Source organism: Manacus candei, unplaced genomic scaffold, assembly GCF_025592945.1.
Source record: "Manacus candei isolate 608988 ecotype Guabito, Panama unplaced genomic scaffold, ASM2559294v1 h1tg000076l, whole genome shotgun sequence".
Classification (NCBI taxonomy): domain Eukaryota; kingdom Metazoa; phylum Chordata; class Aves; order Passeriformes; family Pipridae; genus Manacus; species Manacus candei.
The window spans coordinates 11210689-11237293 of record NW_026138124.1 but is presented as its reverse complement, the minus strand read 5'-3'; the positions used below and the strand labels follow the sequence as shown (position 1 = coordinate 11237293).

The 26605-nt window shown below is 49.6% G+C and overlaps 1 protein-coding gene across 1 annotated transcript in view; it reads right to left on the bottom strand.

The window, feature by feature from the left end:
- KSR1 (kinase suppressor of ras 1) overlaps positions 1 to 26605 on the bottom strand; it is a 53463-nt gene continuing 26858 nt past the window's right edge. The window contains exons 2-20 of the mRNA XM_051810073.1: positions 24568 to 24708; positions 15407 to 15554; positions 14026 to 14449; positions 13797 to 13801; positions 11918 to 11978; positions 11501 to 11584; positions 10868 to 10929; positions 10654 to 10760; positions 10232 to 10400; positions 8960 to 9001; positions 8399 to 8453; positions 7656 to 7698; positions 7170 to 7549; positions 6984 to 7080; positions 6627 to 6760; positions 6079 to 6210; positions 5673 to 5808; positions 5192 to 5325; positions 1 to 3356 (exon numbers count right to left, since the gene is read on the bottom strand). Of these exons, the coding sequence (XP_051666033.1) occupies positions 3278 to 3356; positions 5192 to 5325; positions 5673 to 5808; positions 6079 to 6210; positions 6627 to 6760; positions 6984 to 7080; positions 7170 to 7549; positions 7656 to 7698; positions 8399 to 8453; positions 8960 to 9001; positions 10232 to 10400; positions 10654 to 10760; positions 10868 to 10929; positions 11501 to 11584; positions 11918 to 11978; positions 13797 to 13801; positions 14026 to 14449; positions 15407 to 15554; positions 24568 to 24708 (2433 nt within the window). The 3' untranslated portion in view covers positions 1 to 3277. The remainder of the gene's footprint in view (positions 3357 to 5191; positions 5326 to 5672; positions 5809 to 6078; positions 6211 to 6626; positions 6761 to 6983; positions 7081 to 7169; positions 7550 to 7655; positions 7699 to 8398; positions 8454 to 8959; positions 9002 to 10231; positions 10401 to 10653; positions 10761 to 10867; positions 10930 to 11500; positions 11585 to 11917; positions 11979 to 13796; positions 13802 to 14025; positions 14450 to 15406; positions 15555 to 24567; positions 24709 to 26605) is intronic.

Sequence of the window (26605 nt, the reverse complement as noted above, 5' to 3'; positions counted from 1 at the left end):
TTTATCCAGAGCAAAGATTTATTCACTGAAAAGATTCCTACATATCCAGAATTCCAGTAGCATAGAGTGCACTCTTAGGGTTTTTTTCTTTTTTTTTCTTTTGCTGGTTGCATAAACTAATACAGAAACTGTTGTTAATCCTAACAATTTGTAATTAATTTAATAGCAATTCTGGAAGACAGTTCATAGAAAATATAAAAAAAAATTTGTACTGTACAAAGTTTACATCACATTTGAAAAGAAAACGTGTCCATGTTCACCATGTTACAGACCATTTACATTCACTACTGACGTGTGGCTCCTGTAGCAGCATTGTCACAGCTCCAGCGGGAGGGGACAGGACGTGTGACATGAACACAACCCGGGGACTGGCTTGGTTTGCTGAGGGACAGCAGAGCCCTGACCCCCAGGCCCTGTGGTGGCTCAGCCCAGTGCCACTGATTGACACAAAAATAACCCCAGAGACAGGAACTGGTCTGTCCTCTGGGCTGCACTGGGACCAGAGCCTGGGCTTGGTGTTGAAGGGCAATTTATGGGAGTTCCACACACCACCCAGGTCAGGTCAGATTAGAATGCCAAATTGTGTTAGAGGCAGGTTTTGAACAATCCCCCGTGCCCAGGACTGCAGCAGGGCATGTTCCCAGCTCGGTGGGACACGTCCCAGTGTCCAGCACACTGACCTGGGGCACAGAGGGGCAGGAAGGGTCCCCACAGCCAGGGTTTGAACTGCATGTGAGGGCAGTTGCAGGAAGGACAAATGGTGACAGTCTGTTGGGGTTTTTAATTCTTTGTTTCAATCTGGCTGCACACCCAGTGCTGGATGTGCTTCCCCAGCCTGGCCTCTGAGACAGATCCTGAGCACACGCTGAGTTCCCACCGGGACATCCCGGGTGTCCCCGCTCTCGACATGGACTGAGCCCAGGGGCTGCAAAGGGACAGGCTGGAGGAAGCCCACGGGGGGTTCCAGCCGAGAGGCAGCACTCCCTGCTTTGGGTTTGTGCTGTGCTGCTGTAATTTAAGCAGCACTTGTGGGAAAACAACTTCTGCTTAAAGCTGCTGACACAATTACTGAGAGAAAACAAACAGTAGCGAGTCCTGCAGAGCCCGAGGGTGCAGGTGAACCTGCTGTGCCAGGAGGGGCTTGATTTGCCTTTACCAGGGGAGAGGAAGGGGAGCAGAGAGGACTGCCAGGCCACACCTGGCCATGCCAAACCCACTTCTCTTTTATGTCCAAGACACATTTCAAAAGTCTCTGTCAAAACACTTGGAAGAGGCTACAGCTGACACACAGGAGTGAAGGTCTCTGCTCAACAGAACTCAGGTTTTGTGCCACTTAGTTCCCCACACAAGGCAGCCGAACCAAGGGCTGGCACTTTGGTTGCCCACAGGATTTTAGAGCTTCCCTCCTCAAGCTTCAGGTGAAATCCTTGTGATGGTGGGGAAGGGGACCTGGGGGGTGTAATGAGCTGTGGCAGTTGGAGAAATGAAACCTGGCGAGTCCCAGGGAGCCCTAAGGACCTGTCTCAGCAAAACCAGGGCTGCACAGACAAGAACAGACAAGGGTTGTGGGGTACTGGGGGTCCTCCTGCAGAAGCTGAGGAACATGGATGGGAAGCACGAGGGAGCCTCTGGTAAGAGAGACTGCAGTTAATTGGCAAGAGGATGATGAATCCATCACCTCAATGTGGTCACTGGCTGCTGGCTCCATAACCCCCACACTGTGCACTGAAGGGGGGGGGTGTGTGTTTTTTTGGTCTTAAAACAAACCTTTGAAACAAGTCTGAGCTGTTGGACTGAGGCAGGGCCTCCAGACCCTTCCTGGTTGCAAGATTTCTGTTGCTCTTAAGTTTTTTACCCAAAACAACTGCTGGAGTCCTGTATTTTTCACAAAGAGCTTGCAGGTTTAAATGGGACTGATGGTAGGTGGTGGCAACACTGTGTATGTGCAATGACTCTGAAGCTCTTAACAAGCTCGGTGCATCAAGGCCTGACTTAATGCATTTTTAGGGCCAGCTTTTCCCTTTTCCTGTCCCTCTTGCCAGGTACACTCTGGTCCCTGAGCAAAGACAATCCCATGATGAGTTTGCTTTTCCCCATGGGAGGAGAAACCCACAGTGACTTCCCCGTGTGTAGGATGGGGACCTCCTCTCCTCCCCCAGTGTGCAGGGGTTTCGTTTGGGCAGGACCAGGGTGGTTGGCAGATCCCCTGGTGTTGACCAGCCAAGAGGCTTCAGCTAAATTTGCCTCCCAATGCTTCCATGTCCCATGACCTAATGCTCTTAACATAGTCTTCAACAGCCCATTCTACCTCTCAATCTTCCCAGAGGCTTGTGGGTGATCAGGGATGTGACAGATCCACTTGATGCCCTGTTTCTTTGTCCAAGAGCTTATAAGATGATTCTGAAAGTGAGTCCCATTATCTGATTCAATTCTCTTTGAGGTCCCATGTCACCCTGCAGCTCTGGAAAATGTCTTTTCTTCTACAACTGCAACAGTGATGGGGCTGGAAGGGTCGAGGCTGTTGGACAGTGTTATGTTTCCAGAAATGCCACAACTTTAGGGGACTGGAACTTGTGCCTAAATTTCAAAAGAAGAATTTGCCCTCTGTGCAGAGCTGTGACATGTCAGGGGTTTATTTTTAAAAGCCAGCAAGTCTCAATTCCTCTGGGATTGTATGAGAAGGAGCAGGTTTTAGTGTGAGTTCTGTGGAGAAGAGCACTTGAGTCACTGACTGAGCCAGCCCCCATGGCAGGCACTCCTGCAGCAGGACATCTGTGCTGAGTTCAGGGTGACCCAGAGCTGGACCAGCCCTGCTCAAACAGACCTCGGGGCTCAGTGCCTGCTTTGGGCAGGTCCCAGTGCAGCAGGCTGGGCTTTACCTCCATGAAGGAAACCCCTCTCTGGGAGGCAGTGCCTCGTAGGAGCCACGTCGCTGTTCTGCAGCAACTGTCCCCCAGCTCAGGGAACCCACAGCTCCCAAGGCAGAGCCTGGCTCCTACTGACCACAGACACAAGGAGGAACTAGAAACTCTTCTTCTATCTCAGTGCTATTTGAGAATGGCTGTAGTTAAACTTGATTCACTGTTTATTATGTTTAAAAAAATATAGTTCACACAAAAGTATCATGTAAACATTGTTTAAATAACTGCTGGTGCTCAGGCAGGACACGGGGCTGAGCTGATGGTCTTCAGAGGGGCTGCACCAGCCTCGGCACGGAGGAGCCACTGAGGGTTTCTGGTGCTGTGTGGGAGCAGAAACAGGTCACAAGGACACCGGGCTACAGCTTTGGGTTACTCGGCTCCAGGATCCCCAAGCCAAATCTTTCAAAACGCAGGACAACTTTGCTACTGTTAATGCTGCAGAGAGTGGGGAGGGAGAGGAGAAGGGAGGGGGGAAAGTGTTACTGATAATTCTTCTTAAAGCTACAGCCCTATCCAAGGAGCTGAAATAGGTTCAGTTCTGCTCTCGTACCACCCAAAAGAGGCTCAAGTAATTAAGCAGCAAACACATGAAGTTATTCATGTGAACCCCATCGGTGGGAAGAAACACACAGACAATCTGATTTGCTCAAGCAGGAGGAACAGGAGGTTTTCCCAGGTACCCATAGTGGGGGGAAGCCTGACACTGGTTTTCAGGGAACACTTGGTTCCCTTGAAGTAGAAGGGAATCAAAAACCGACAGAATTCTCTTTGTAAGAGAAAGGGGGGGTTTGACAAGGTACATGAATAGGTTAAAAAAGCCCAACAGAACAAACCTAAACCCCTTTGCTCCTCTATAAAGGTGCATAAAGGTGTCTCTCCCCTTGCTCTAGCACTGTTGACAGAGCCAGAAGCACTTCCAGCTCAGAGCCTTCCCACGGGGGTGGCAGCAGAGCACGGAGGAGACTCAGGGAGTGGATGTGGGTGTTTGTCCTCAGACAGCAGAAACCCTGCTGGCTCTTAGTGCATGTTCTCCTCTGCCCCTCTCCTGTCCCCTCCAAAGCAGTGAAAAAAGACCTTTTCTGAAAGGCACGTGTTTGCTGTGGTACCTGTGACTGTGCCAAGCCCCCACGAGAGTCGCTCTGCTGACCAGGGGATGTAAACAGAAGCAAACCATAACATTCCAAGCACTACATCTGCGAGGGGAGGAGGAGCTGAAGGGCTTTCCTCCTCTTTTACACAGCGTTGTAGCTGATCCCAGCTGAGCCCCACGGGCCTGTTCTGGACACTGCCCATGGCCTGCTCCCAGTGGGCTAAGGGCCGTCAGCTGCTCCAAGTGGAGCAAGGACCATCCTTCTTTCCACTCAAGAACTGGCCCTGGCTGCAGTGCTGCCCCCCTGGCCCTCAGCTCCTGCTGGTTTGCAAGTGGAGGTTCAGTCCTGGCTGTGCCAAGACAATGTCCCTGTCACCTTCAGCCACAAAGCCCCAGCGCTGAGGACCCGCTGGGCAGGACACCCAGCCCAGGCTGGCACAGGCACCTGGTCAGGCAGGGCAGGTCCCTGCACCTTCCCAGGGGAGTCACAGGCTCCTGGAACGCTCCAGAGGGAGAGGAGGCCGCGGTGTTAGGCAGGAAGGTCTCGCAGACAGGAGTGGTTATTGAAGCAAACAGCCCACACCAAGCAAAGGCAGAAAGGAGGACTTGGATAAAGTGTTGATTATGTCCATGGGTTAATTTCGTGGTTTGTTTTTGCTTTTTTAATGGAAGGTGATTGTCCAAGTTGCTGGTTAGGATACAACACATGGAAGCATGCAAGGTGGAGCCCGTTATTGCACCAGTAGCTACAACCTACAAAGAAATATGGGAGGGAAGGGAAAAAGTCACCATGAGAGTTAGTTTTCAGTTATTTAAAGCAAGCCCTTGAGAACTACATATTGCAAAGCTTTGACCAGGCTGGAGCAGGGGTTAGTGCACTATGTGAAAGGATCTGTCAGAGGGGAGGGACATGTGTCTTCAGGGCCCTTCCCCTGCTGTTGGTGGATACTCTCTGACACTAAAGAGCTGGATCAGTTTGGATCTGCTGGAGGGGGGTGAATATGGCGAAGCAGGCAATGAACTGACTGAGGTGGCTTAACTGCATCATTTCCCAGAGCCAGAGAAGCAGAAGAGCACAGTGTTCCCCTCCTGTCTGGTCTGACAGCCCCCAAGAAGGCAAAAAAAGCTCAGAAACGGTCATGGAGTGACATAACTGCTGGGAACAGCAGCAGGTACTCACTCAGCAGACTTCCAGAAGTGCCCCGGGTGGGAGAGCCGGCGGTTCAGTTTTGGCAGTTTTTCAAGCATATCCATGAGGACAGTGAAGCTGGGCCGCTCGCTCACGTCGAAGGCCCAGCACGCCGAGAGGATTTCCTGCACAGGACATTTGGGGCTCGTTACCTCACTTGGCTCACAGGTCAGCTGTGCAGACCAGAAAGCTGACTGAGCACTGAGACGTGTGTGAGCCCAGGCAGACACTGACTGCTCAACATAGGGCCTGGACACCCTTACAACCCAACAGTTTCCTGGTGCTGGGGAATGTCCACTTCTGCACAACAGCGGGAAGCACAGGCTTAGCCTCTAACCTGGTCTGCCATTCTCACCTGTTCTCTTTCCAGCCCTTTATCTTTAGAGTTATGACTGAAATAAATCTCTTGAAGCAGCTCCCCTCTTTCTGAGAGACAGCTGTATGGAAGGACTCCTGCCCCCGGGGTACTTACATTGACCTCCTTGCCCAGACTGACGGTTGCCAGGAGCTGCCTGACGCCCTCGCCGCTGCCGATCTGCCAGATGAGTGCCTGGGCAGGCTGGGTCCTGAACGGCCACTCCCGGGCCTGCAGCTCGTACCACACCGTCCTGCAAGGCCAACACACACATCAGGCCTTTGCCTGCCCCAGGGGAACACACCAAACCCTGACACTGCTCCAGCCTCTCCAGCTGAGCTATGGAAGGCGCACAAAGCTGTGCAGCAAACTCCTCCCACCATGACTGTTGCAGTACTGAGGAAAATGCATCCCAGCTGGAATCCCCAGCCTGGGAGAAGGGGATCCCTGACTGGAAGGCTCAGGCCTGTAACAAATCTCACTTAGCAAGCTCTCGTGATACTCTCGGGTGTTCCTTCCTTACCCAAAGGCATAGATATCTGCAGCTTTGGAGAAAGGCAGCTTGTCTTCATCTTTCCCTGGGGCCATCTCACGGACGATCTCGGGGGCCAGGTAGCACAACCAGTCATGAGGCAGCTTCAGTTCATTCTCCCTCCTGAGTCCAAAAGAAAGCAGCAGTACTGAAACACTGCTGTGTAGGTCGTATCTGTGCTTCACCCGATGCTTTGACTTTATTTACTCAAATGTTTTTGCTGACTATTTGTTTCTCATTTTCTTGCCACGTTAACAAATAAGCACGTCAGCCTGACTCTCCAGCCCACTCCTGGGCTTAAAGTTTTGTTTGTTCTGTGCTCTGAGTCTTAATCCATCCATAACTTTCTAGCTCTGTGCTGCTGGAACTGTAGGAAGAAATCTGCTCAAAAAGAAAACAAAGCAAAAGTGCAGAGTGCAACCTGAGTGTGCACTAAAGCACCTGACTCTCCTCGGTACCAGGTACTGCAGGAACCGTTTCCCTACTTGATCATCATTTGTCATTCTAAAGCTGAACCAAGCAGTGAAACCTCTGCTCACCTTCCTTCCTGAACCACACCCGAAATTCCAAATAATCCAAAGTCGGTGATCACAACTTTGCCATTGTCATAGAAAACATTCTTGGATTTCAGGTCCTTATGTACGATGCCCTTTGCGTGGAGATACCCCATGCCCTGGGAAATACAGCAGAGATGGAAATGTTGAGGGGTTGGTATTATTGCCAAGCACACTTTGCTTTCTAATACAAACTCCCTCTCATACCTGCAGTGTAAAGGATTAGCTGGGGACAGGGCACTTGTGGGACTTGTGCAGGAAGGTGTAAGGGAGCAGCTCCCAGCTCAGAGTGCAGCCCCCAAGCTGTGGCCCAGTGGCTCCGTTGGCATAATGAGCCCTTACCTTGATGATCTCTTGTGCTATCTGCCTGGTTTTGTTAATGTCCAGGGATATCTTGGGGTCCCTCACAAAGGAGTGCAGTGTCCTTCCTTTGCAGAAGCTACAGGAAATTTTTGCACATTAAAAAAAAATTAGCTAGCTATATATAATATTTATATTTTAAAAATAATAGTAAGACGCTGTCCTTACCTGGTGATGATTGCTAAGTGAGGGGGGTTCATGCAGGCTCCCATGAACAGCACCACGTTCTCGTGCCGGGTCTGTCTGTAGTTCATCACCTCCTTTTTAAAGAGCTTGAGATGATCCTGGTTGTTGCCGTCGATCTCCAGCAGCCTGATGGCCACCTCCCCGTGCCACTTGCCCTTGTAGACCTTCCCCCAGCGGCCCTGGCCGATGGGGTCCCCCAGCTGGACCTGCTCGAAGGGGATGTCCCACTCCTGCAGGTACACGCTGGTCTGGCTGGGTTTGCGGTAGATCATCCCCTGCAGGTGCGGCCGCCGGTTCGGCAAATCCTCCACCTCGTCCTCGTCATCCTCGGGCTCCGATTTATTTGCCTCTGGTTCTTCCACCTGTTCACAGCAAGGGAAGGGAAAGGTGTGCTCAGAGTGCCACGGGGGGGGCAGAGCAGCCCAGCAGCTGCTCCGAGAGACATTCGGGGCCAACCCACGAACCCACCTCTGCCTCCCGTCCAGCTCCGCCCGGGCCTGGCTGGGCAGTGCTGCAAGAGAAAATAACATCTGAAATCCACCTGAGGTGGAAAACCGAGGGGGCTGCATTGCCATTAGGGGAGGGGGAAGAAGCCAGCAGAGAACAGATCCTGGCAGAGTTATAGTAGGTCAGGCAAAAATGCAATTCCTGCTCCACATAACAGAGAAGGACTCTAAGCTCACTCTAGCAAACAAGGGACAGAGTCTGAAGTGATTCTCAATGATTAAGTGGCAGGAATTGATTTGGCAGTGGCTCTGTTATTACAGTGTGTTCCAGGAATGGATACTCCCATTCCTGCTCCTGCAAGCCCTGCAGTGGAGCAGCCCTGTGAGAGCTGGCAATGCAGGCTGCCAGCTTTTCCATGCCCTGCACTTCACATCCTGAAAGAGCTGTTTGCTGCAGCCCAGTGGGCCTTGCCCCTTGAGTTATAAAACTCCAACTTCTGTTGATCCCACCCTTCTGACCTGGGGACTGCACACCCCCCATGACCAGGTATTAAAGGCTTGGACTCCTTAGTGTCCCATTTAGAGTTAAGTGTCATATTCAGCTTTATAAAGCTGGGGATACCAGCATCACCCTTGCTGACTAAAATTATCTTGTGAGTTCTCAGATGTTAAGACCAGTTTTGGCCCTAACACAGCATTTCTGGCCTGAGCTGAGGATTATCAGGTAAACACTGTGCAAACAAGAGGATTTCAAACTCTACTTACGTAGTGTCTGCAGCAGTTTCTGGAGGTTGTGCTGTTTGTGCAGGACTGGGAATTTCTGTGAAAGCAGAAACAGTGATGATACATCTTTTACACTTCAATCTCATAGATTGCAAGTTTTAACATTGCAATACCAATTATTTCCTTCTTATTCAGGAATTATAAACTCAATTACAGACAAAGTGATTTTATACTTCTATTCATTTAAAACTATGCTCATCTCTCCTATCCATGTTGGCCCAGTCCTCTTCCCTGGCCAGGCACAGAACCCTAAAAGCGAGTCTTTTTAAAGGAGGAACATGGATGTGGATAGAAGCCAGAGCAGGAAGCTAATGTTGTACAGCTGAATATTCAAAGTTTCATCTCAGTACATAAATCACATCAATGCCCTGGCTCAGGGGAGAGAGAGGCCCAAGTATACACTGAGATAAGAGAAAGTCTGAATTGGTTTAGGCATGTTTTTTTAAAGCAGGATTATTGTTCTTTGGCAGCATGCAGAGGTTTACAAACAGGTTGTGTTTTGGCAGTAGAAGTTGGTTAGTAGAATTAAAACAATCAACTCACCTGGGAAGATAAACTGTTGTCTATGCTGAAGGTAGTAGGCAGCTTTTTAATTAATTGGGGTTTTGTAAAAGAACCGCAAAAAAAAAATACCAGGAGAAAAAAACAAAACAACACAAACAAGTTAGAGGATCATCAGTGAGTGCCCCAAGTGCATTCCATGAATTAGTCCCAGCTCACTGCTGGGAACAGATTAGTAGATTATCAGCCTGCTGAGGGGGAATTCCAGCACATGCATTGGGAGGCCCCTGACAGAGGACAGGTATCAAACACAAGCTGTTACCAGTCACAGTCTGGGGGGCAAACAGCACATTCAGACCCCCAGTGGCAGAAGCAAATGTAGAGCCCAGGAATGTCCAAGGCAGGCCCATGTGCTGCCTGGGACTGCTGCAGTGCTCTCTCATGTCAGCTTTGCAGAGGTGCCCCCCCAGAAGCTGAAGCTCATGAGCCATCTGCATTTTTTATTTTTATTTCAGTTTTTTAATTTCTGAGTAGTTTGTCCCAATACAAAGTAGCTGCAGTGGAATCCTTACACTAAACTGGTCCTGTTCCTGCTCCTTTTGAGCACTCACAGTTCAGAACCTGATGCAAAATTCAGCAGTGTTGAAGGCCAGATGTAGCAGCTACTGAGCAGCATCTGACTTCAGTTCCACATCAAAGGAGTTACATTTATTCTCAGTATGTAAATCTTTGCCCTTGTCAGAAATTCTTGCCCCTCTCAGTTCTGGTAAAAGCTGCACATTGGGGCTCTTAATCCATAAGGTATGGAGGGTAAACTCTTCTCCACCAGACATCTGTGTCAATGGTTTAACAATGGATGTTGACTGTGGCTTATATTTTGGAATGGCCTGGTAAAGTCCTTCACTGCAGTTCTCATTTTTACAGCCTGCTCCCTGCCATCACCCAGCTCCTGATTTAAAGCCCCTGGTGAGCACACATAGCAGGCAGCATGCATTGTACAACACAAGGGGAAAGGCAGGAGAAAGAATATAATTTTATTTTAGTCCTTTTCCAAAAAGGAGAAAAGAGAAAGATCAAATCATTTAAGAAAGGTGCCAACATTCCTCAATAATCTGTTTCCTACAAAGGTCTTTTGCTGATACCCTTTAAAAACTTGTAAGAACAGACCATGTCCTTTTATCAGGTAACAAAATACACCTTCACACCTTGCTTAGGGCACAACCATGTACTCAGAAACCTTCAACTCCCTGGTCAGCCTCTACTTGCAGAGAGGCCTTTCTGCTCTGGCCAGGTCTCCTAAAGAGAGGAGTTTACCTGGGAAGTTAAAGCGCCCGTCCCTCTGGCCCATGGGAGAGGGGTTGGGGGGAGGAGTTGCACTGGGAGGGTTGGAAGACTGGAAAGGTGCTGGGGAAGATGGAGTAGATGAGGTTGTAGAGGAAGGATTACTGCTGGAGTCCAGGTGGTTTATTGCTGGTGGATGCTCCTGTAAAGCAAGGAAAATCACTGGTGAGAAAACAGGAAAAAGGACGAATTGCCCTCAGTGTTTGCTGGACAACAGAGAGAGGGAAGTTGTTCCCAGCCTTGATCATGGCATTGTTTTTCTGAGTAAGCACCTGCAGCTGAGCACAAGCCATGTTTTACACAGAGAAAATGTCACACAGCAAAGTCTCCTGCAACGTGAAAGCTCAAGGTGCCATTTTGGCTCCAACCACCAAGATCCTGCTGCCACCACGTACCTTTTTAGTTAGTGCTTTGGGGAGAGTTCCAAACTGTGGTTCTGTGGGTCTGTCTACTGGATTATTGATATCAGAGGGGACAGACTCTGTTCTTCTTATTTTTGCTACTGAAAACAGGTTGAAGAAGGGAGAAAAACAGCTTAAATCAGAGTTCTTATTCTTGCTATACCATCAATTACATTGAAATGCCAAGAATTTGTAGAAAATTACTTACTGGGAAGGAAGGATATTCTACAAGCAGGTGCCTCTTTAGTACATTTGTTGTGACATTTTAATCTGAAAGAGAACCATTACATGTTAGATAAGGACTTGTTCTTTCCCAAAAAGAGGAAGCCTACCCTTAATTTGTAATTCTTATGGTAATCTCAGAGGGAGTTCTGGAATGCCCAGGCCCCAAAGCAGCAGCATTCATATGGAGAATCCTATTATGTGTGTCATTAGACTCATGAAGGCCATATACATATCTTAGCATCTGATTTATTTTTAATATAGCTACTTTCACTGACTCTCATCCAGCAACAGTGAAGCACTAAAATCTCAGTGCTCTGGACTAACAACCCAGAGAGAGAAGCAAAATTTAAAATCCTGGCTGTTATTTAGGGATCCAGCTCCCACTGCAAGATTTGCCCAGGATGAGGTAGGAAGTCTGTGGCAGGGAAATAAATTTGGTTCATTCATGTGTCAGGCTGACAACCTGAAGTGTGAGTTGTTCCAAAGCATCCCTTTGCTAGGTCAGAAGGACTGAGAAATGGTGCCACTGCCAAGAGTGCATCCCACCAAGAGCTGTGTTACTGCAGGTTGTAATGAATCCAATTCCAGGCTGTTGTGACCATCCCTGCGTGCTCACCTGCAGTACTTACACTTCACCCCGAACATCATGCTCTTCTGACAGACTTGGCAGATCTGAGACAGCCAGGACTTTGTAGAGAACCTGAGTAGAGACAAGGGGAGAAACTGGTGTTAACTGGTGCCTAAGGGAAAATGAACCTTTGTGGGTAGTTACAGGCTGTACTTGAGCTCTTTGTGAAAGGGGCAGGGGGTGGTTGGTGCAGAGCCCTGGCTGGGCTGATCCAAACCCACCTCAGAGCCGTGTCCCCCTGGGCTGTCCCTGTGCTGCTCACCTGTGTGTCACTGTCCCCTGGGCTGTCCCTGTGTCCCCTGGGCTGTCCCTGTGCTGCTCACCTGTGTGTCACTGTCCCCTGGGCTGTCCCTGTGCTGCTCACCTGTGTGTCACTGTCCCCTGGGCTGTCCCTGTGCTGCTCACCTGTGTGTCACTGCCAGGCCAAAGTCTCTTCGTACCGTCTGAGGGGATCCCTGGGAGAGCTCTGGTGGGGAACAAAAGGAGGGTTTAGGGAAGCATTGCCCACACCTGCTCACCAGTGTGGACAGAAACCAAATGGTCACTGCCACAGTCAGCCCCAGCAGCCCAGAGTGTCAGCACCACAGCTCAGACTGTTGCTGCAGAGCTGCTGCAGCTCCTGCCCTTGCACTGGTTTCCATTGATTTGATAAATCGTGATGGTTTACATTTAGGGATTACAGAAGTCCATCTGATCAGGTCTAAGCCATTCTTAAAGTGGAAAGTCAGACTTTATTCCTAACTGGTTTACTTCCAATTGGTTTACCACAAATACCATCAGCCAGTTTTCCTGCAGTGTCAGCAGATTTCAGAATGTTCTTTTTCACTGAAAATTATCTCAGTTTTCTAGACGGGGTCAGCATGACCCAGGATAAAAATGTATATGTGAGCTCACTTAGTGAGCTGGTAAGTGCAGAAAGGGACACCTAGACTTCAAAAGGCCAATCCAGCACTCCAGTGGTTAGAGCACATAACTTTCTGAAAACTCTCAAATACTCAGATTCTGGCATATTTCCTGAACTATATCTAAATATTCCAAATCTGGACTAAACTCAAATCTGCAAGTGTCAGCACAGCCAGGGCTGTTGGTGCTTACACAGAGCCAGTCTCTCACTTGACCCTAGATGGCACCAGATTCTTTTTTATCATTAGTCCAGTGAAGTTTTAAAGGTGTCTGTGGTCTTCAGCCTCTTGGGCTGCAATGGTTAGCTGCTTTTGCAGGGAATATTGCTGGTCTAGTGTGGCCATCCAAATGCACAACCATCCAGATGGATCCCAACACAACTTCAGATGGCTGTTAACATGGGGTAAGATGGATAAATCCTCACTGAAGAGTTCTAATGAATATAAACCAGCTTGGGATTGACTGGGACTCACCAGCCCACAGCAGAGATTTTAACCCAGCCAATATGACTGCATGCAGAAAAGCACTGAAATCCTTCATTTCTGTCTGAATTTATTCTAATGCTTTTTTCATTCATTGCACAAATTATGTCACTCTCCACAGGGAAATGCTCAGATTGCTGCTGGAATTTTCATTTTATAATCTTCCATTCCTGGAAGTAATTCCTGGGGTTTTTGTTTTAAGGGGCATTGGATATATGTGCAGTGCTCTACTGTCCTTATTTGGACTTTTATACTTTTTTTAATGCTTTGATGCTTTTGCACCCTTTCCAAGCTGCTCCAATGTCTCTCCATTAGGTCCCAAGGTTCCAGGTTGTGTCTGGGACACACACCCCTCAGAGTAGCTGGAACTCCCAATAGCATGGGCATGGCACTGGATAAAAACACAGCCCTGCTCCTGTCAGACATTAACCACGTGAACAGACTCCTCAGCACCAGGGGAATATTCCACATTCCAGCACTTGCTGAAGCTTTCTCAGAAGGCTGCACATAACTGTCTAATTTCATTGCAGAGACACTGGGCAGTGAATATCCAAAGACACCAAATGGTTAGATATGACATTTCTAGTACCAAAAGGCATCAGTACCAGCTGTCTGAGGTAGAGACAAGCACTTACACCCAAACCCCTCCCTTTAACCCTTGAAACATCACTATTCCTTTTCCTTGCTGTTGTCATCTGAAAAAACATCAGGTACAAAAAAGTAAAAGCCCTGCAGTTCTGCAGCAGGCCAAGCTCCTGCTCAGGTAACAGAAGCTCTGGGATAGGAGGGCCTGAGGAGACCCTCCAGAGGCTGCACAGGGATGACCAACAGGGAGCTGCCAAGCACAGGTTCTTCTCTCTCAGCAAGGCACTGCAGACACCCCCAGAAGAGTCTCTTACCGAACCTAGAAAGAAAAAGAGATATATTTTTTTTAGCCACCATATTCCTGTGACAGGATTCACACTGGGCTAGAACAGGAACTGCTGCCTGCAGCATTTGCTGTCAGGTTTGCAAACAGCCCTGGTTTTGCACAGGCTCCTGAAGCTGCTGCAGTGCCAGCACTGTCCTGCCTACACGTGGCACAGTTTGGTGGGGAGAGCTCCAGCTCCAGTCCGGGAAAGAACTTACTTTATTGGAGGAACTTCATCTATCCTGTTTCCCAGCTGTGATTCGTGGGACTTGCTCCTCGTGAGGGTCGGGAAGTTGGGCAGCAGCTGGAAAACCTTCCGGCAAGGGGGGGGAGGAGTCCGTGGTGGCTTCAGCTTGTGGCGCCGCTTGGCCTGCGGGGTGGCCGGGGGGGTGATGGTGATGCTGTGAGTCCTGGGTGCCAGCCTGCCCTGGGCCAGGGGCACCGGGGGCTCCAGGAGGCTCTCTGTGTACACGGAGGGGCCGAGGCTCTGCAGAGGGTCTGCGGGGGGGGCCGTGGACACGGACCCACAGCGGGGCTGGGGGCTGGCCCTGGGCACGGGCAGGGCCGCGGGGTCTGGGCAGGAGCCGCTGTCCCGGCGCGCCTCGGGCGGGGTCACCAGCACGTCGTCCTTCAGCTCCCCACCTGAGCAGAGAGCAGAGTCAGTGCCTGGCACACGGGGCAGCACCTCCACACCCACACGGGCTGCCCTGGGCTCTGAGGTGCCCCCGTGCAGGGGGTGTCGTGCCTGCTCCATGGGGAGGGAGATCCCACGGGCTCCAGCGAGGCCCAGCCTGGTAAATCTCAGCACAGGGCCTGAGTTTGGCTTCTGAGAGACATATACCTGCATTTTTAAAAGTGCCATTTCTGTCTAAGTGAATGCCATGACTTCTGAGCAATGGCTGGTTTGACACAGTGTGGATGGGAAATATTTGACAGCCTGTGACAAGAAAGATTAGAAAAAAGGAAATATGAAACTGAGCTGTTTGCTGACTTTTCCATTAACTAATCTTTATGACTTGCAAATGAATGAACTGTCATAATACCAACAGGAAACATCACCTTTCAGTGACAGATTGATAATTGCTACAAAGAAAGATGTAATGCATGTTAGTACCAGTCTGCTAGGAGAGGCTCCTGTACAAACAGATTTTACAGTGCCTTTGGAAGTGCCTGGGGAAGGTGACAGGGCTTCTCTCTGAGCTGGCAATATGAGGGGAGGGGATCACATACACGGAATCTGGTTGTATTTGTTAGGTGAAGGATGTGGACTGACTGATGGAGGACGAACTGGAGCATTAGACACAACTCTGAACAGAGAGGGGAAAAAAGATATAGTCTATTGAGTAGGAGAGGATATTTCCTCATACATTTATTTCCATTTATTTATTTGACTTCATGTCAAAACCAAATCCAGCTCAGGTCTCTAGCTGTGTTTGATCAGTGCACCTTCATGGACATGCAAGAGCTGCAAACTGACAGTGGTTACAGAATATACCACAGACACTGTCTGGAGGGTTTGCAGATTCTCACATGAAAGGGAGCAGGATGGGCCTGGGTTGCCAAGACCCCAATTCCATGTGAGAACAAGACAGTCTGTACCTGATTCTGTCACCTTCCGTAGGCAGCTCAGTGCCCCGTTGAGCCTGGAGCACTCCTCATCTCTGGCACCACACCTCTTCATTGTTTCCTTCACCTTTGACTCATTCATTTCTAGTAAGGCATCCAAGGTCAGCTCCTCTGGTATCCTCTGCAGAAAAACAAGGCACCTTTTTTTACTGTCCATATCTAAATAGGACTGTCACCTGTTGTTCTGGCATACTTTGAATAGTGCCCTGTCTCACTGCCTGGTCTGACTCATGATTTACTCAGTTTGGTAGTGCCCCTCTCTTAACAGATCCAGCAGTGCCCAACAGCTGCTCCCTGCCCCCTGCCCCATGTGTGAGTGTGCTCTGCAGCACTGGGGCTGGGCACTGGCTGGTATTTAAGTCAGGTTTAGAGGTGATTGAAACAGTCTTCTCCCCTACTGGAAAGCTTTCACTCAGTACTTTTGCAAAGCTACCAATGAAACAACTTTTTCCTTAAAAATAGCAGTCAGAAACAAAACAGGCCTGAAACCTGAAAAAACGTCAGATAAAGATGTTTGGCTTTTTAGTAGTGAAGTGAAAAGCAGAAACAGTGAGGAAAATTACTTCTTTTCTTGAACACAAAAGAAATGTTTTGACAGAGATAGCGACCTCCTCCTCCTCCTGCATTTTTCCTCCATCAGAGAACCAGCCTTACCCGTATCCTGCCTGGAGAGATATTTGTGCAGAACTCCTACTATGTCTTAATACACCAAACCCCCACAGAGATAAGGTTCAGATCAGGCAGACACAAAAGATACAAGAGCCTGGAAAGCACAAAACGATCTGGTATTTCCTGACACAGAACTGAGCTGGGTCTCTCTCTCTTCCCCCATTCAAATGTTTCCAGTGTAAGTCTGCAGCAATTGTGGTTAATAAACAAAACCAGGATATTTAGCCCAGATACCCAGGAATTTCCCTGAAAGTTCTGCCTAAACAAACCTCCCTGTTGCCCACTCTCACAATGAGATCACAAATTTCACAATATTTGGCCTCTTTTCTAAAGCTTCAGCTCCTGGAGTCAAGCTATATAAAAGGGTTTGAACTTTTATTTGAAGGGGAAACTCAAAACTGTGTCTCAGTGCCTGGAGAAACAGAACGCTGGAAATCCTCTAGTCCTTAAACCTCACTTCCGACTCCAAAGCAAATGTGAATGTGCTGAATGTCCTTTAACAATTGCATCTTTCTTAATCCAGACTTGTGCTTTTGAGAGCTGATGCAGGACTTTGAGCTGTGACAGTGCTGAACAGCCCCAGCCTTTGGAGCTTTGGAGGTGGTAACACAGAGAGTAATCACAGAGTTTCCATTTTTAGTAACTGTGGCATGGAGCAAAGAAAAAGAGTAAATTAAGAAAGGGCAGAAGTCTAAGAAACACATCCTGCATCTTCTGTCACATGCCCTGAGCTGGATGAAACACAAAACACAGCTGACTCAAGGAGAGCCCAGGAATTTAAATGAGCAGCAAGCACAAAGCAGGGCCAGAGCAGAGCCAGAGTTCAATGAAGTTTGGATCGATTTTTTCCCATAATTAATCTTTGCAGAATAACAAAAGCACAGACATCCCAGCTGATGCTGGGTATTATTACTCATTTTTCTGCACACCTGCAGCATCGCAATGCAGGAGTAAGACTACCCCCAAAAAGCCCATTCCTGAATGATTTCCACTTGGATAAAATGCAGGAAGCTCAAAGACTCCAGTAAAAACACAGTGCAATATCTATCTCCTGGGAACTTGCTCTGATATCACGCTCCAAAGGACAACATCCCAGGGGTCTGGATGCTCAGAGTTGCACCCAGGATGGGTTTGCACAGCTCCAACACTGCAGCACGAAGGCAGCACAGGTTTGCCCACACAGAGCCCCAGAGAGCTGGGCTGGGAACAACAGAACTGCCCCAAGTCCTTCCTACAGTCTGTCCTTTCCCCAGCATCCCCTGAATTCCTCTCCCTGGATTCTCACAGCAGCAGCTTTGTCCTGCCAGGCAGGGGGCAGGCCCTTGGCAACACGAAAAGGGACCAGGACAAAGGTGGGCCGAGGTTTAGTGCAACATGGAGACAGCTCTTTACCCCACCCCAGGTGCCCCTGGCTCTGGAGCAGGGAAGCCAATGGTGCCCTGTTAAGTGTAAGGGAAAACAGTGTCTCACAAAAACATTTATCCCATTTCATGCTGTCACACAGTCTCAGAGTAAGCGCGATTACAGTGATGTAATTTTTGAATTATCTTGAAACATTTCCTCACCCCATTAAGAAAACAACCCTGGCTACACAGCCCTTGTTCTAGGCAGCAGCCTCATCCCAGATCCCAGCAGGAGCTCCCCAGCCCTGTTGTCACCCAGGATCCCCTCACCTCCCAAGCCTTCCTGCCACACATGTAACCAGTAACTTATTAGAGCTGTCAGTGAGTCAGTTGGTTAAGTGGAAGAAACCTGAGGTTTCCTCAGGAAAGCAGAGCTTTCCCCCCACTGCCAGTGGCAGCTGGAATGCAGGGCCAGCTGGGGTGGGACTGGTGGCAGGACCATTGGGGATCTGGTTTCTCCAATGCCTGTTCTGTGGCAGGAACCAGCCTTCCAGCTGGATCAAGGATTCAAGCCTTCCTCATTGCAGAGAAAACCCTTGAAAACAATTTTTAAAAGACACCAAACTACTGAGCTCTTCCGAGTGTCAGGGACTTTTCCCTTTGTCCATCCATTTGCAGGACAGTCTCTGAGGGGGGCTCCAAGCCTGAGCTCACTGCTCTGTGCTCTCAGCTCAGTGTGTGGCCTGGGATGGTCCAGCTGAGCAGCAGAGCCCCCCCAGCTCTGCACTCCCAGCACACAGACCCTGACAGAGGGGCCTGGGCCCACAGGCAAACTCCAATCTCTCTTTTGCTCAATAGTTTAATTTTATAAAGACAGAATAGCGAGTTGTAGGAAAGTATAAAGTACAGAAAAGGAGATTATATTTAAACAATCCCAGTGACCTTGAGCTGGGAGAGCTCAGACTTTCTGAACCTGCTGCCAGCCCCCATGACACGCGACAAAAGAAATAAGCCTTCACCGAGGGGGAGGGAGGGGCAGTAAGAGGCTTTCTTTAAACAGCCACTCATGTGCTGCACATATGTGGTGGCTTAATATAAAACTGGCCAACCTGATCCCTGTAAGATTGGCCTGCAATGCTTTAGCTCTGTGCTAGCCCCCAGCCAGTGTGACAGGAGGAGGGTCACTAGTTCAGGGGGCTCTGGGAACAGGTTCTGCTGCTGCCCTGGCTCAGCTGTTGTGCTGGGGGGAGAGTGGCCCCCGTGAAGGGCCCTGACAGGGTCCATTGCAGAGGGGCATGTGGTGGGCCCCAACCCCTCAGTGCAATTCTGGGTCCTTGCACAGGGGTTACCCCCAGCACTGAGGGTGAGAAATGTGGGTCCATCTGACCTCTCTTTACTTCACTACCCTTTACTGCTTCTTCAGTGGGTGCTGAAGCTTCTCAAAAAAAAGCTTTAAAAATGCAGGTTAAAGGCTTGCATTAAAGCCAAGCTCAACACCACCTCCTTGGGCACACCTTGCCTTGACAGAGGAAGCTGCAAAGTACTCAGATAGTATTCTAATAATAAAGTCAGATTTAATTAGGAGAGAAAGAGCAGGAGAAGACAGAACCTGCTTTCAATCTCCAGCACCTCAGTAAATCTAAAGCCGTACCACAGTAAGGCTTCTGCTCAGCAGAAGTGATGCTAAAAAGCCCAAACCAGGAAATCACTCCTCTCTACAAGAGGTAAAAGGACTTTCCTATAAAGCCCTCCCACTTATCAGACACAGACTGCACTTAATGGGACACGTTTGAAGAGAGCAGAGTGAGTACCACTGCATCCAAGGAGCCATCCAAGGGTTAGCCTCAATTAGTCTGGGTGAAGAGTTCACACAAGTCTTTAATCTTGTCTGGTGTCCAACTTAAATCCCTGAAACATGGCAAAAATGCTGGTATCTAACACAGTGGAGGGGTTATTTTTGGTAAAGATTCCACCCTGCAGATAAGCCTATGGAGCTAATGCTGCTGCTGCACTCTGCAAAATCAGCCTGACCTGCTCCTCGACCCAGTAGCCACAGCTCTTCCTGTAAAGCTGGACAGTTGTCAAGGCCCCAAATGCCTCCTCTCAAATCAATACATTCCCTCTCCAATCATCCTCCCGTGAAGCAGCAGATGCTGGAAGAGAAAGCCCATTACATAAGGTGCTTAAATTCCCACTGATAGCTCTAAGCAAAGCATGTAAAGATGCTCTTAAGAACATCTTGTGCCTGCTAGTTGTTATTTTGCTCTGGTTTTCTGGTGCCTGGGGAAGATGGTACTGAAAATTGTTGCATTATTAAATTCCTGGAGATTTTATGGGCATTCTGGAAAGCCTCTCACATGAAATTTCCAGCCTGCATTAAGCTGTGAGCATAACCAGGCTACGGTTTCACCTGACATCACCCTCCTCGCTGGCTCCCCTCGCAGCAGGCGGGTGAGAGGAGCTGCCAGGCTCGGGGCATTCCCTTCCCCTGGCTCTCTGGGACAGGACTGCTGCTGTCACTACTTCTGTGGAAGGCAGAGGTAGCAGTTGCAGACCCCGAGGGAGAGCAGGAGCCTGGGGCCGACCTCAGGCCATGAATGATTCACCTGAACAAGGCTGCCAGGGGCACCTGCACCCTTGGCAGGGGAAGGGAACCCTTGCAGTGGGAGAGAATATTTTCCAAGAGCTGTTTACACTGGGGAGGGACCTTCAGCTGGAACACAGTGATGGAGTTTTAGCTCAAGGAAGCCTGCAGGACAGAGTTAATCTGCATATACACAATTAGCACATCCAGGATCTCTGCTATCTGGTGGTCCAGTCAGAGCTCCTGCTGCCAGACCCATGGAAATCCCCAGCAAAGAGCCACAGTCCTCGTGGCCTGTTCATGCAGATATGCTGACAGACAGAGATGGGAGGATACAGCTGTGGAAACCTGATAGGCTTAGGCAGATCTGCCTCTTCTATCCCCATCCAAAGCAAGGATGCACACACAGAAAACCCTCAGCACTGCTCTGACAACTGATCTGCTTCAAGCTGGACCACACTCCATGCAAACAGCACCCTCTGCCCTGGGCTCGTGGTACCAACCCCTGGCCAGTGGCTCATCCTCTGCAGATTTTCCCAGGGGCAGCAGGAGACTCTGAGCAGACAATTCCTGCTCAAGGCATGAGCTCTTCCTGCTCTGCTCCCCCTGTGCCCAGCGTGCCCCTGCCTTGCTCAGCTCTGCTCTGACAAGCAGGACTTGGCCATAAATGAGGAAGGAGATGGGCTCCACAGGCAGGCAGCAGGTCCCATAGGAAGGTACCTACACTGGAAGTCAAATACATCCCCCAGGTGGAACAGCCATAAACCAGCCACAGCCACAGCACTGCTGCCTCTGCTCCCACAGCCCCCCTGGGTGCACAGCCCTGCTGCTGGATGGCAGCTCCTGGTCAGGATGTGCCTTCCCCGTGCATGGCAGTCACCCACTCTAAAAACAGCCTTCCAGGCTTGACTGACACCCACCCCTGCTCCATGGCCAGCCCAGACATGCTTCGCAAGATGGTAAGGAGATGACTCTGTTCTTAAGTTACTTTTTAAGACAGTGACAAGTTACATGTGGGAACAAATACAAGTTATGTTTCTGGGAAGGACAACGTAAAGGCAGAGAGGATTGCTTTCTGTACTGAAGAAAATAAGCCAACAGAGATTTTTTTTAATCTCCTCTTTTGGTAGACATGCCCCAAGCCCAGAACCCAGTAAATAGCTCTGCAAGAGGCTTCTTCCATCAGCTTAAGAGTGGGGACAGTGCTCTGTTCTCATCCTCCTTCCCTCCTGCTCCCCCCTCAATTCCCAACTCCAGGTCCCAAGGGGAACAGGACAATCCAGATCAGTGTATTTTTGTAGGGCCATTTTCAGAGCAACTTTTATCCCCCTGAGACCACTATATAGCATAAACATACCTTCTGTCTGTAAGGTTCCTTGTCCTGTCTTTTCTAGATCTCAGTTTAAGTACCTCCTTGCCTGGTTTCAATCCACCATATTTAACCATTTTCACTATTAAACCACACATACACAGTGCTAATCAATCTCTAGAACTCCTAGCCAAAAACAAGGACTCCAGCATTTCTTAAAAAAAAAAAAAATCCCTAAAAAGCAAGTTAGAGCCCAGTGTGAGCCCAGCTCCAAAGCAGAGCCTGCTCCACACGGGCCACCATTTGCTGTGATAAACATCTGTCTGGAAACCGAGCAGAGGAACAAGAACAAAGCAACAGGAACAGCACAGGCTGGGGTGGGGGTTCACAGTTTCTTACCCCTCAGAACTGTGTTCACAGAGAGCAAACAGGAGCCCAGAGCCCAGGCTGGTGTTCCCCACGTACCTGCAGGGCCGCCGGGCCGGCGCAGCCCAGCCCTCGCACCGCGCGCAGCGTCACCGGCTCGCTGCTGTCCCTGCCCAGGGCAGCTTTAGCTCTTGCCCAGCGCCATAAACAGTGCATTGTCAGCGCTGTAATCTCTTCCAGAACTAAAGGGTTTTACAAGCAGTCATTATTCTTGTTTTAAATATAGGTTTTCAAAGAAATAAAGGAGCCCAACGAGAAGACGGCAGTTAGAATTGCCAGAGCTTCGGAGCGCTCGAGCTTCGCAGTGTCTAGAGCAAGTCACTGGGCAAAAATAGTCTTCACTCTGGAGTGGAGGAGTCAGCAGATATTCTAAATTGGAGCTGGTGCTCTATTTCTGACAGGAGAGCCTGGGAGCTTCTGTGCTTCCCTGCATGGCAGCTTTATTTGGGAGAGGACTGGGGGGGGTGAGGGGAGGGGAGGGGAGAGAGAGAAACAGAGCATTGTTTCCCTCACCACTGAGCCAAAGAACTCTTGCAATTAGGCTGCTTTTCAAAGGTGTTATGTCACAGATTAGCACAATCTTCAAAATACTCCTTCCAGCAACACCAGAAATGCAAAGGGAATCAGAAACCTTTAAAAAAGCAAAAAACCCATGAACTCAGGCCTTTCTCCTGATCTGTCCCTGACAAACAGGGTGCCCAGAGAGCCCTCCACCTGCACCTCCCCCTGTGCTGTGCCTGCTGCTCTGGTCAGCTCTCAGGGCAGCCCCTGGTGCAGCTATTCTGAGACTCTACAGGTACTTGGCAACTCCTCCAACTAGTTGCAGAGCCTAAAAGGCCCAAGAAGAGAGGGCTGTGTGCCTACATGAATACACTATGACAACACTTGTGGGGTTCTCCTTCCCTCTGTAGCACTTTTTGGAAGCCTTAAGAAGGAAACCCAGTATGGCTATTTCCATTTTACAGTGAGCTGAGAGTATCTGAGAGCTGGGAAGCTGTTCCCAGTGTCCCTTGTACAGAGAGCCAGGCAGGGACTCGAGGGTCTCCATTTTCACTGGGTGAGCTGCTCAGCCATCTCTGTAAAGGCTCCCCCCCAACTCTCCCCCCAGTCCTGTCACAGGCTGTGTGCACAAAGCAGGAGACCATTCTAAAGGATGTAATAACTAATCTATTAAAGCTCCTGCTGTCTGTGATTTCCATTTTGAAAGCTTTCAGCTGAAATGCAGTTCAACATGCTCTATGAAATCTAAGCAAGAGCAGGGATGATCCCATGATACCTGTGACATTCCTGAAAGGTAGCTCATCCCAGACAGCTCCCTGCACTGTGCTGATGGCAGTGTCAAACACCAACAGTGCTGCATTGCTATTTTCTGGGCAGTGCAGTAACAGGACCAAAAAAAAAGCACTGCAAGAACAGAGCACTTAGTTTATTAGCCCATCTATTTCCACTTCTCACAGCCTGTCCCACATGGCTACTCAGAAATCATTTTAATGACCCATCAGGTGCTGCAGTTCTCTTGTCCAGCTAATACAGATGCTACAGAAGCTGTTTGCAGCTGCTTGAAATGGATGCAGAACTCTTAAAAACTAACCATACATCTGGAATCCCAGAAGAATTTCAGTGCTTTGTACACCTCTTGTAATTCCCTCCCAGAGAACAAAGGGAAGAGTTCCCTACACTGGGCACTGCCTGGGAGGGGGCAGCAAGAGAGCACGAATCAAAATAAGAAAGAGCTGGAGAATTCCTCCTGCCTTAGACCAAACCCGAATTTGTTCACCCCTTTTAGTGACCACACACACTGAAGGGCAGTCCCAACCCTCTCTGCTCCCTGAACTAGCAGGATGGGGCAGATTTGAACTGTCCACCTCCCTCCCCCCTTCTCTTCACCTCCTCCCTGCCCCCAGTTCTGCAGGCACCACAAAGGATTTATAAAAGAGCTACAAAGACATTCTTTTAGGCTCAGGCAGTTCCAGTAACCTTAGAAACAACACTAGCTGGGAGCCTGGCAGCTTGGCCACGGCACAGGCTGCTTTTATCCTCTCTTGTCACTGCTGCACCTTCAGCTGTGCCACCCAAAACCTCGCTGGGCTGGAAGGCAATACCAGCACCACATTCAAAATGAAGAGTAGGAAATAAAAGGAACAACTCGGTCCTGAACTCATCCCGTTTCACCAGAGACCACTGGAATAATTCCCATGGAAATCTGTGGAATTTTTCACTTGGGCAGATTCCTGCTGAAGTCAAACAAAATTTTTGGTTAAAGATCAAAGGAAGCTGAATGAGAACACTGTGACCTGGCCTACAGAGGCAAAAACGGGAAAAAGAATGGAAAAAACCTTTTCTGCCTTGTTTAGCTGTGAGTGGACTGAGCTCTGTGTGTGTAATTGTAATGTTGGTTCTGTTTTGGCTAATGTGACACAGAACATAGTGTGGCAGTGTACTGTTATTATCTAAAAGGTAGTAATGATTAAGTGGTGCAGTTGTTCTCAGACCCAGGGGGCAGGAGAGGAGGCCCTGGTGGTGCAGGACTTTGGTCTCACCCTGAGCAGTAGGTGTGAGTGTTGCTTCCAAGGCTGGAGTGAGGAGATGCCCAGGAACTCTGGGAGGAGGACAGTGGGAAGGGAGGGTTTCAGCACTGCTCTGGGAAGAGAGGAAGCTCCCTTCCCACCACAGGTCCCCCTGTGTACCCACACCCTCTCACCTTGCCTGAAAGTTCAGGAACTAACTTAAAGCCAGCAGGCAGCCTGGAACGTTCTGGAGAGCCAGGAGGGCTCTGTGCTGAGGGCTGCCTTCCCCTCCTTACCTGCACGACCTCCTTCCTCACGTTGACGATGTCCAGCCAGTCGTGGAAGCGGGGGTAGCTGTTGAGCTCGGCCGTCCTGTCGCTCAGGGGCACGCTCAGCTTGCACTGCCGCTGCCGGTGGATGTAGTCGATGAGCTTCACCTGTGGGGACAACACAGCCCAGCCTCAGGCCCTGGGACACTGTCACCCCCCAGGCAGGGCTGGTGCTAAGGGCTGCTGGGGTGTGAGCAGGGCTCCTTCAGGACAGAACACTGACATACTCCTCTGAGCACTCAGGGGAATCCATCCAGTGCATCTCCCTCACTGCGAGCAGCTCTGCTCTCCAACATTCCAACACAAGGCAGGACCCTGCAGGGCCCATCCCTGCAAGACTCTGCTCTAAACCCCCATCAACAACAGTGCTGTGCAGAGCCTGAGTGTCTTGCCAAAATACACAAGGGATCCCAACCGTTTGAAACAATGAGTTACATTCATTTGAAGGCACTGCACATGTCCACAGGACCTCTCTGGGGATGCTGTGGGCAGCACGAGCCCAACCTGCAGGACCATCTGCCTGCTCGTCCCTTGGTCCTGTGTGTTTGTTGAATTCTCTTACATCTGGTCTTCATTTGGTCTAGAAGATCAGTGAGGCAGGAATAGCCAAAGTACCCAAAAACTCCGAGGCTGTTATCTGATGGGCATTCCTACTAAAAAAATCAACATTAAAAGCAGTTAACTTAAAAGAACAAAAATTCAGGCAGTTGGACTAGCTGATTGCTGACCATCTTCTATTCTAAAGTTTTATTCCAAAGCTTTTATCACCTGACCATCTCGTGGCAAATGCACTACACAGAATTCTTCACTTTGGGCACAGAAGAATAAGACAGCAAGAAGGAATATTATTTGTGTCTGATGTTTGCTCACCAGGAAGCAAATACTCTCCAAAGATTGCTCACTGTGTCACACATTCCTGTGGGGCAGGTTTAAGCTTCAAAACCTTCCTAACAAAACAATGCCTTAAAGCAAGTTAGTTGATCCGTGATTTATAAACCAAAACATGTTCTTAGTCAACAAATTTTACCATTTGGGACAAGATCAGACTAAGAATGTAAAGAAAAAAACAAACATGGATTCTTTGGCCATTATAATGTGTCTCCTCTTAGGGTTCAAGTGCTTTCCTATGAAGCTAACTGAGGGTTTGTGTTATGAGCAATCCAACCCCTCACACCTTATCAGGTGTAACAAGTTTGTCTCTGCCCACACGCTGAACTCTGACAGCAGTGCCGTGCAGTTTGAGATTTAGCAAAAAGTGTGTGAATCCCAAAGTGATCCAAAGTCTCCCTGCCATGCCCACAGCGAGGCACAGCAGCACCATTCCCAGGAGAGGCAGCTGTGCAAGACAGGACTGCTGCCCAGAAACTCAGCCATCCCTCCTCATCCATACTGACCAGCCTGCTGACACCAGAGGAACCTTTTCACCACAACTTCCTAACATGGCTTTGGAGCACAAGGCCTACAAGAAATTACCTTGGAAATCCCACTCAGCTGTTCTCAGTCTCAGTACCTCTTTTTACATAAAGGAGCTGACAGCACTTCCTTTTTTACCCCCTTGTCTGGTTCCTCTGGCCAGACCCCAGGCTGCAGGGCAGGGCAGGGTGAGCCAAGGCCAGCTGAGCTCTGGAGGGACTGGCCCTGGGCTCAGCAGGGCCATGGGCACCAGGGGCTGTCATGGGCACCAGGGGCTGTCATGGGCACCAGGGGCTGCCATGGGCCCGTGCCCTGCACCAGGCAGAGCCAAGGCAGCCCGTGTGCTGGGTCAGCAAGGTGTGCTGGGGCACGTGTGACTGAAACACTGCTGGTACCTGTGCTCCAGACCTGCTCCCAACTCTCCTCCCTCCACACCTTCAGCTGAACAGGGCCCTGAACTCCCATGGCCCTGGAGGACAGGAGCTTGGTTCCTTCAGTCAGCTCAAGAGCAGGGAGGGGGCACACACATGTCACCAGCTACCTTAGTTGTGACCTTCTGCTTCCTCATTATCACACATCCTTTCCCACAACA